General features: G+C 40.5%; 1 protein-coding gene across 1 annotated transcript; it reads left to right on the forward strand.

Annotated features, from left to right (window-relative positions):
* Window positions 1–1,005: 1,005 nt before the first annotated feature.
* LOC138210636 (Golgi phosphoprotein 3-like) lies at window positions 1,006–7,284 on the forward strand. Its single transcript, XM_069169905.1, has 5 exons — window positions 1,006–1,467; window positions 1,718–1,849; window positions 2,121–2,235; window positions 3,155–3,315; window positions 4,759–7,284. The coding sequence occupies exons 1-5, from the start codon at window positions 1,258–1,260 to the stop codon at window positions 5,020–5,022; spliced, it is 882 nt and encodes a 293-aa protein (XP_069026006.1). The 5' UTR covers window positions 1,006–1,257; the 3' UTR covers window positions 5,023–7,284.
* The last annotated feature ends 3,751 nt before the right edge of the window (window positions 7,285–11,035 follow it).

Here is an 11,035-nt window from a genome sequence, read left to right on the forward strand (position 1 = left end):
TCTATATTAAGTCAGTGTAAATATGGTTTATAAAATTTGTAAAACTAAATAAACTGGACGTAGGGCATTTTTTTTTTTAAAAATGGTTTTGTATTTTGGGTGGGAGCAATCATCCCACTTTAAGACTATTTCAAATCCACTCACACTTTTACACTAAGAAGATGCCCAACTGAGTCTAATCTACAGAAACAGTCTCGCCCCAGGGAACTTGAGCTGTGGCAATGAGTGACATTGAGTAATTTGAAAAGGTCAGTTAACAAGTTGTAGTCACTTGTCCGTAAGCTTGTAAAACCATTAAAAGTCGAACACTCAGACCTTAATTATGTTAATCTGGAAATGGATTTCTAAATCTGCATCCATATTCTACATCCAGACCTCTTTGAGCCTCTAATGCAGGAGTTGTTAGTTACTACTATATTATATATTATAGGCAAAATCCAAAGGGTTTTCAACATTGCTGCTTAAATGTGTTTTTGATTCCCCTTGATTATAAATATAATGTTAAAATAGTTCAAATGTTGTCTGTTACAGTTATTTATCTATGTTTAATGTTTTTATTTATACTATTCTAAATTCATCATTTGTAAATCACTTTGGTAAATATGTTTTGGTTTAACATCGGCTCTACAAAATGAGCAACAAGTGGAAAGCGCAAAAGTGTCCAGAGCAAAAAACAAAACAAATACAAGATATAGTAAAAGCGACTACATGTAACATTTCCAAGTTAAAAGCATATATCATTTTATGTAAAATATCTAAATAGCTACAGGCGGTATACATATCCAGAAATATTGCCTAATATAACAATATGTTATACCAGTAAGCGTTAAATGTCGTTTCCTCGTTGTGTTACGCAGGCTGGAGGATGTTGTTGTTCCATATGTTGCACTGTGTGTGTGTGTGTGCGTGTTCACCTTTTAACTTCACGGTATTGTCCGACGGCCGTGAAGGCATCAGGCGAAGACGCGTTCAGTTGAGAGATTCTACGTCACTGCCACCGCCACCATGTTGGATCAGGAAGTGGGCAGAGTCTGTGCAGGAATCCCGAGCCGAGCTTAGCGTTAACGGCCGTCTTTATTCGATCGTGCGGCCGTTTCCCCCCCCCCCCCCATATATATATATATATATTTTTGTGTCCCCCCCCCCCCCTCTTTCCCCTCTTACCTCGTAACATCCAGGTTACATGCTGCGCGGCTTGCCCTCTGGTCGAGGTAGGCGCTTTTCACCGGATCGGATCGTTTCGCAGCCGCCGCAGCTATGACTTCTCTCACGCAGAGGACCTCGGGCCTCGTCCAGCGGAGGACCGAGGCCATCCGCAGCGCCGCCGTCGACAAGGAGCGGGAGTCCGGCGGGGAGGAGGACGAGGCGCGCCGCGGGGAGGAGGAGGACGAGGACAAGGCGGACTCGAAGGAAACCCGGCTCACGCTCATGGAGGAAGTGTTGCTCCTGGGCCTCAAGGATCGAGAGGTGTGGGCTTGTTTTGTTATCCGTCCACCGGGCCAGCAGCTGCTTAAACTCTGCTAGTTAAAGCGAACATGAGCTGTTTACGTTGCGTCACCAACCAAACGTCAACAAAGCTGGTTTATTCTTGTAGTCTTATTATTTCCAGGTGTTTTTTTTATTATTATTATTATTATTTTTTATGTGTGTGTGTGTCCGCTCCGCATGCGTTGCTACCAACACGTCAGCTAAGCGAGCAGCCTTTTCTCCTCCCCAGGGCTACACGTCCTTCTGGAACGACTGTATTTCTTCCGGTCTCCGCGGGTGTATGCTGGTGGAGCTGGCCCTCAGGGGGAGGCTACAGCTGGAGGCCTGCGGGGTGAGGAGGAAAAGCCTCCTCGCGAGGAAGGTGAGAACCAGGATTTAAAAAAATAAATAAATAAAAAGTGCTCAGGTTCTCGTGTTCAGACACTTGACACCTCCGTGGTTTTGTTTGTGTGTGGCGAAACTATTTATTTATTTCTCCAGGGGTTGGAGGTGGTTGTTTTTTTTTTTTTTTTTTTTTTTTTCTTCTTCCCTTCCCTCCTTTCAGGGTGACTCCTGTTCACACAGGATGTGTGTCCTGGTCAAAGTTAGGCTGACGACAGTCACGGTTACAACGTTTGCTTTTGTTTGGCAAGGTGATCTACAAGTCTGATGCGCCCACTGGAGACGTGCTCCTGGATGAGGCCTTGAAGCACATTAAAGAAACCCAGCCTCCAGAGACGGTCCAGAGCTGGATAGAGCTCCTGAGTGGTGAGATAAACTAACCAAACCTTGACATAATCGACTCATTGTTTCACCAGTCAGGCATGTGGATGATGTGTTTTTGTAGCTTGTGCTGTTTGTTTCTTTTAATCTTGCATAAGGGTGCATTCACACCGTCAGGAAATGTGGGCAATTCGTCAATCCTCTCCCATGCGTTTGAATGGGAATAGTGCATATAGGCCGCGTGTGCTGTGCAGCAAGAGCAGGTGGCAACCCGGCATCCCGCTACGGTGGCCCGTCAAAGCCCGCCATCCCGGAAGACGCCCGTAAAAAGAAGAATCTTGTTTGCCGTGCGGCAAACGGTAGCAGCACATGTAACCAAAACACTGTGGAGTGTATTCTTCTTTCACGTGTACTTATTTGGCCTAACGCACCAGTTTAAACTCCTCCAAAAGGATATGCCACATAGCCTTTCAGAATCAGAACCAGCTTTATTGGCCAGGTATGTTTACGCATACAAGGAATTTGGCTTCAGTTGTAGCTTCACTTCAGCAGCGTGCAAAAAAACAGCAACAACAACAGCAGACAGACATAAAAAGACATATAAATAGACATACATATATATATATATAGCTAAGAAACAAATATATACACCTAAACAATGGTGCAATTTAGGTGCATTACTGCCACCTTCTGAATTGTGGGGGTTCAAATTCAAAGTGGGCCATCAATAGGGACTAAAGGTCCCCTCTGGATGTAGTGAATATGGCTCTGCAGTGAGAAACACACACACAACCCTGCGTGAAGGTGTCACATTGCCTGATTCTCAGTACCTTGATTAATTGATTGTCTTTGATTTTAAAACGTATCAAGAACAATAGCAGCAGCAGCATAAGTAATTCTTTTCTCAGCTCAAGAGTACACAGGAAGCATTTTGTGTGACCGTGGATGTCGTGTTGTCTTGCAGGAGAGACGTGGAATCCCCTGAAGCTGCACTACCAGCTGAGAAATGTCAGAGAGCGTCTGGCCAAAAACCTGGTGGAGAAAGGTGTCCTGACCACCGAGAAACAGAACTTCTTGCTTTTTGACATGACCACACATCCACTCACCAACAGTACCATTAAACAGGTACGATGGGAAAATGTTCCAAATTTAATTTTTATGGCCAAACAATAATTTGTATGTCGAGTCAGCACACACGGGAACAGTCACTCCCTCAGCTTGATGTTCTACAGGTTTGATCTCCTCTTGCACAAGTTCAGCTCCATTGGATCCTGAAACACAGTAAACATTCCAGCTGTGCAAATCACATGTCCTGTGCTCTCTGGAGAAAAATCACAACCCAAAAAGGAAAATATTTACATTTATATATTTTGTTTTATAATTGGTTTTTTTGCAATAATAGCATTTCATGTCATTATCTGAGGCGGAGAGCTAAACAGATCCCCTCAAATACCACATTGGGCTGTTTAAATGCTGGTGTGGTTCTCACTCTTCAGTACTCCTGCTAACAAACCACTGTCATGAGCTACAGAGCGAGTGTGTTTATTTTGTTTCTGGTTCCCCGCGGGGGTTTAGCCTGCCAGCAAATAAATATTTTATATATTTCCCAAAGTATCCATTTTTAATGATGTATGCTCTAAACAATAAATTAAACAATTACTTTGACATTTATTTCTGGAGGCAAAAGTGATTTGAGTTGGACTTCAAAGAGGTACTGCTCTGTACTGCTCAGCCATCAGTGCTCGGCGGATAAAAATAGAGCAATTTCTGTTGTTGGATATGAAGAGGCAGTCTGTTGTATGACAGTATAAAAGCTTCACGGAGGGAAGGAAATTATTTCCTTTTTTCTAGTCTCGTAGCTTGAACCTAACCCTGCTTTTGAGCTACTATTATAACAACACAATGTTTTAAAGTAGTGATAACTAATGAGTATATAAAAAGGACAAGCGAGATATAGCATGATAGTTAAATTTGATGCCTATAAAAACTAACCATAAAACACGTATAGACCTCATCCCACCTGTTATTGCCTCCTTGCACTTGCTCCCAGTATGTTTTAGAATTGATTGTAAGATTTTAAGACTCTTCATGGCCTCTCTCTTTCCTATTCTGACCTCATTGTTACATACAAGCCCGTAACGTAGCCTGAGATCCTCAGACAAAAGACTTTATCGAGGCGCATCTGAAAACTAAAGGTGACAGAGCATTTGCAGTCAGAGCCCCTAAGTTATGCAGCGAAGCTGCCTGAGGAAGTGAGGTCAGCAAAATGTGACATCTTTTGAATCTCTTCTTAAAACATACTTCTATCCGAGAGCCTCTCCTGGTTTTAGTTGATTTTAATGATCCACTTTTATTTCTCGATGCAGGAATAATTGTAGCATTTTATCTTATTTTATACTCGTATTGTTGTAATTTGTTTTATCATTATTTTACGCAGTCATTTCTATACTTTACAGGATCATTGTGTTACTGGATTTTCTAGCTTGTGTGAAGCACTTTGGATCGTTAAGCTTAGAAAAAGGCAACCTCAATAAATAGAATTGTTATTGTTCTTATTTTTCCCTACAGCGCCTCGTGAAGAAGGTCCAGGACTCTGTTTTGGAGAAGTGGGTAAATGATCCCCATCGCATGGACAAGCGGGTTCTGGCCCTGATTCTTCTGGCTCATTCATCCGACGTTCTTGAGAATGCCTTCGCCCCGCTCCAGGACGACCAGTACGACCTGGGCATGAAGAGAGTCCACACTCTGCTCGAGCTGGAGCCCGAGAAAGAGAGCACAAAGCCCAACGCCAATGAACTCATGTGGGCCGTGGTGGCTGCATTCACTAAATGAAAACACCTGATTGGTTGGACTGAAAGATCTGGCTATGGTCTGTGTTATTTAATTGGTTGAAGGACTTCACTTAATGAGACAGACTTCACTTTAATGAGACAATCTATTTTGGTTGGGGAGCCTGTTGATCCATCTATTCCGGATGACATTTTTGGTGGTCGTCCATATTAACACAATGCAATCTGATTGGTGGTGGGCTTCACCGAGTAACATCTGGTTGGATGGAACGGTCTCTAAATGAAAAACAACTGGCTGCTTTCACACAAGTGAGGGGAAACGATCTGCCACTGCAAAGCTGGATATACTTCAAAACATCGACACTACCAACAGATGGGCTTCTGTTAAAGTTAGATGACATCAGAGAACAAAGCAGGTGGCAACAGTAGTCATGGTGAATATGAAGATATTGACTGGGGCCAAGTTTCCCTTCTACGCCGAGGAAACATCATCTCTCCATTACGTCAAGATCTGGTCCAAATCTGAAAAATGGTCTCCATACGCTCCCCCATGCTTATGCAAGCAAGTCACTCGGCGACCGATGCTCTTTGCACTCGCGCAGGACTCCGGCTATCACCCGTTCATTCCTGCCGTGTTGGGAGTACATGCTTTAGGGTTACTGTCAGAAGAGACTACCTGAATGTTTCACACATTCACCGTCTTCTCGTTAAATTTTCTTTCCTCCTTTCTTCCTCTTTGCATTTGGAGGCGGAAAGAGAGGATACACAGTGGAGTTCGGTTCCTGCATCGGTAAAGAGTGCGCTGGGTAATTTGGCCCTTCTGACCTAAATGAAGAACTAAACCTCAAGTCCAACAAAACCCTTTTATTCCTTTGCTGTTCTTGCGAGGGTCCATTCTGCGTTTATAGAACATGGCTAGTCTTCCTTTCCTATTTATGTTGCTAATCGATGCTTGGAGTAGCCTGCCATTTATCAACTATTTTGCACAGCCAATAGCCCTGTAGTTAAGATAGTATTTATAGGTTGTTTTTTTTTTTGTTTTTTTTGGGGGGGGTTGAGTAACCCACTTGTAAAAATTAGCTAGAAAATTATGAACCTTGGCAACTAGGGCAAAAGAAAGAAAGAAAAAAAAGATCTATTTTTTTGTCTACAGCTATTGAGCTCTATGAATACTTTAAAATCATTCCTCTGGAGAAAAAAACAACGTTTAAGTGTGAATTAAGAAAAAACGGTTGTGATCTAATCTGTACTGATGTGGATCTCTGAACACCCGACACAAGATTAACAATGATCATTAGTGGTTGCTTACTCTTATAGGCTGGGAATCGTTAGCCGAATGCGCTAGCTTCAATTTATTAAATGTTCAAGGGTCAATTCATCCAAATTTTCTATACATATATATATGAACAGATATTTTCTCACTTCACGCTTGTGTTTTCCAGCCACGCAAATAGTCTTCAGGTAATTTTTGGGGGGTTTTAAAATTGCCTCTTCAAAGAGAACAAAATGGAATTTCCTTTCAACATCCTCATCAGCTTTACAAAAGTCAAGAGGCTACATCTCGTACCCGAGTTCTTTCCCCTCAAGAAGTCATCCCTATAAAACCTGCATGTCCTGTGGATTAAACCACGACTTACCGCTCCAGGGAAGTGAGGGAATTTATTGCAGAATTTGAGTGAGCTGACCCTTTACGTTTCCCCCCTCGCAATATGATGTATCTCTCGGTTTGTATGTCATGTCATAATTAGATGTTATTTCTGTCTAATAGGCCTGTGCGGGCGTGTTGTACTGTTTTATACATGCAGATGGTGGGAGGGTTACTTGGGCCCAGATGAATCCTTGTTAACTTGTAAACAACGTGCAGTTCATCGAAACAAAAACAACCTCCGAATCTGCTTCAGTGCTGGTCTGAAAAAAAAACTCATGAATATGAACATCCTTCTGGTCCGATCAGTGTGATCTGTGGATGAAGTTACACCACCTATTGTTTGATGGCAAACTTAATTGTTGTGTCTTTTTTTTTTTTTTTTTTCGTTTTTTTTTTTCTACCTGCGAGAAACCAATGGGTGTGAAGAAATGTTGAAATCTGTTTACAGCAAAGAGACCATGCATGCTATTGGTGGAGGGCTGGGGTACTTGTGTAGCTACAGAGAAAAAGGCTTGTATGTAATTATTAGTCATTTTATGTGTACGATCTAATGGAATTCAATGAAAGGGATCTTCTCTCCTATCCTCTATAATTCTGTATGCTTTTTGTATTACCACACAAAATAAAGTAAGGATCCTTTAAGTGCCTGAATTTACACTGTTTTGCTTCTGTTTTTATTTCATATTTCTTGTGTATATATACGGATACCTTTTTTTTTTTTTTTATCAGTGTATGACTTCAAATCTGCTCTGCTTCGTTGATGTGATACTTCAGGTCGTTCACAGTAAATTAACAACATTTTTGATGATTTATTAATCGTGTCAGTAATTTATCAATCAAATATGGTGGTTTTGTCTGAAGTATGAGACCAGTGCTTTTTTTTGTTACTCTAAAATGAATATGTTTTGGATTTTGTTTTTACTGTGAGACAAAAAGAGGCTATTTTGGGATTCACCTTTGGTTCTGAGAAATTCTAATGGCTATATTTCTGATATATTAGCCGATACAGTAAATAAATAGTTGGAGAAAGGATTTACAAAAAAAAAATGTTTCAGCATTTTGGGAAATAAGCTTATTTGCTTTCTTGCTGAGGTACATGACAATTTCAATATCTCTTCCGTGTCTGTATGCTTACTATAAACTACCAGCAGCTTAGCATAACAACTAGAAGCAGGAGGAAACTTGTAGCCTGAATCTGTCCAAATGTTAAAGAATTGCGCATCTGTCTCTTAAACTTCAGAAATAAAATTTTATTAACCTCCAGGAAAGTTTTCAAATGCTAATATGTAGTTTATGGGGCTGGATTTTTTTTTTTTGGGCCATTAGCAGCTACTATTAGTGGAGACGGCAAGAAATACTTCTAACCAAGAAATAATCTCGCACATAATTTACCTTAATACAGTTAAATGCTGCTAAAACTTGTGATTACTGTACTGATTAAGCACATACAGATACAACAGGTTCTTGAGCTTTAGAGGTGTTAACCGTGCTAGCTCTTTCTATGTATTTCCAGTCTTTATGCTAAGCTAACTCCTCCCCTACAGACTTCTCACAGTCCTTTTAAACAGAAGTTTTGAGGCTGGGGCCCTCTGACACCGTGGGTCCCTTGGCTCGAAGCCTGTAGGCCTGTTCAGGGGTCCATCCATGCTTGAAACTAGCTGTTTAAAGCTGTATCAGGTGCTTCTGGCATAAACCGCCTGAAACTCAGTGATCCAGTTGCATTTGACAATGAAGAATGCGTTTTTAATCTAAAAAAAAATATTATTTGTATTGTTTTTGTGCATTGCATTTCTTAAAAAACACAAGTTGTGACTTCTATAATCCTCTTTAAACTGACTGTTAGTTACAGTCCTACTTTCCCCCGGCTCTTTTCTCTAATAAATACAGTAGAAAGTACACAATTACATATTAGATCGACTGAATATACATGTTTTTATTAGCAATCCTTGAAACCCTTCCCATTAAACAAACATTTGTGAAGAGTTATGACCAGATTCATTAGTGAGTCACAATTTCTCCAAGTTTCCAGTCAACATAAATGTTACAGCCTTATTATAAAGTACATGTGTGAATATCCACATTCACATGAGACTATATCATCCTCTTCAGCAGATAACTTCCATTCAGATGTTCCTCTTTGGCTGTCAGCCAGTTCTGAATCGGTGGATCAACAGCATCTTGTACATTCGTTTCTCTGTAGAGCTCCCGTCTTAAATGGAGTCCGCTGACAAGTTCACATCCAGCGACTCTGGCAAGGTGTTTCCACAAGCTTATGTACATCCCACTTGGGAATCGTCATTTCGCCGCCAGTGGTGAGTCTGTATCTGAGACTCTTCTGCTTTGGCTCACCACCTTCCACTTTCACAACATCCACATTCTCTCGATGCGCTCTGATGTGACATGTCATCTGATTTTAGTGACAGTGTTGTAGTTCTTGATCAGTATTTCCAACAGTTTGTACCTCCAGTAAAGTTTATCTCCGGCTTGTCGCAGCTCATGAGCACAGAGATGAACAGTGGCAGCGAGATCTGAGGGGAAAGACACGGTTTAGATTAGATAGGTTGAAACTAATAAAATGATTCATAGATTAATCTTAATTTAAAGTAGTTCAATCAAATCTGCTCAGCTACTCACCGTGGCCGGTCATTTTCACAGCGATAATGGTCCCCAGACGAAACAGCTTCACAGGTTGAGTTTTTTCCTCTTTGCCGTCAGTGCTTCTAAAACTGTGTAGTTGAGGCTTGACAAGAAGGAACAGGTTTGAACTAATGATAGCGAGGGGAACTTAAATACTGCACATGACGTAACTGCACTGCAGAGAAATCCCCATCCAAGTTCCTCCCACTTTTGACTACGTTGTTCACAATGTTATTGTGTCTTCTTGTAATCAGTAGTGTTACAAAACATGAACTTTTATAGCCTTTAGTGAACACAACACAAGCCTGCACCGTTTACTCAACAAGTGTTTTGGACTTAATCAACATTTTAGTCACATTCATTCACATAAAAATATAGAATTAGATTCTTGTAATAAGAAGTTATGAGGAAGTGATCTGACAATGTTAGAAGACTAAAAAAAAAAAAAAAATAAACTCACGAGGTACGAAATGATATCACAAGCAGTTTTGTAGAGAAAACAAAACAACAGCCAAACCAGCTCAGTGCGTCACATGAAGCAGGATTTCATCAGAAAAACAACACTTATCACACTTATATAATCCCACCATAAAGATTTATTGTTTCTTTTTTCCTTCTTAATGTACAGTTTGAATGCACAACAACAGGTTACAGCAGCGCCAGTGGATGATTTTATGTCCTAATGACCTAAAAGTGACGATAAGATATGTAGACCGGTGGTTGTTTTTCACAATGTACAGAACACTACTGTCATTTTGTGCATTACATAAAACAGAAACACAGAATATTAAAAATAAATGCCTCGTTTACATTAAAACATTTTATAAACTGACCTCCGACTTCCGATTACTGCCTTAATTCAAAAAAAGAGGCATTTCATTTAACCAACACAACTTCTAATTAAATTACGCCACAGTGGAAGTCAAATATATCTATCTGTGCCCCATTTCAACCAGATTCCCTACACTTCTTACATAAACATGCATGAAGTGTCTCTGCTCTGCTCAGTACAGGCGTCACGGAGCCTTGTTAAAACTTGCCCTCAAGCTATTTCTTCTGCTTTGTCGAAGCAGGGAAGAACCGTGGAAAATAGTCATCAGCAGTCAGGTGATCTGAGCACTGACGGCTCACTTTCAGTAACATTACTTCAGTCAGATTCAATAGAATACGTCGTCATGAATCAGAAAAAAGGAAAGCACTGAAGTTGAAGTTCTTTTTCATGTAAAGGTAAGAAGAAATGATTTTTAACTATAACATAAACATTAAAACCTGAAGAAAATACAGTGACATTCAGATCGTTTAAAAAAATCCATCATTGGTTTGTTGATACTCATAACACAATGTGGAGCATTTAAGTGTTGTAGCCTGTGAAGTTGACCTAGTTTTAATACACAGCTCTGTAATTTAGTCCAGTGGTTCCCAATCTCAGGGTCAAACTCCTTCAAAGGGTCACACGATAAATTTTTCTTTAAAACTTAAAAACAAAAATCAAGTTTACCGCTTTAGGTTGTGTACAATTATCTAAATAAAAGAAATTGAGAAAGTGGAAATGTCTTTTAATTTAAGCTGCCAACAACATCTAACTTTATGTAGAAATCTGCCTTAAATACAACTGTCCATCCATCCATTATCTATACCCGCTTTATCCTGAACAGGGTCACGGGGGTCATGGGGAGGGGGGGCAGGCTCAGGGAGAACATGTACAATACACACAGAAAGGCCCGGATTTGAACCCAGAACCTTTTTGCTTTGAGACTACAATGTTAACCAC

This window comes from Embiotoca jacksoni, unplaced genomic scaffold (genome assembly GCF_022577435.1).
Source record: "Embiotoca jacksoni isolate LCO1_2020_lvr unplaced genomic scaffold, fEmbJac1.0.p SCAF_10, whole genome shotgun sequence".
NCBI lineage: Eukaryota > Metazoa > Chordata > Actinopteri > Embiotocidae > Embiotoca > Embiotoca jacksoni.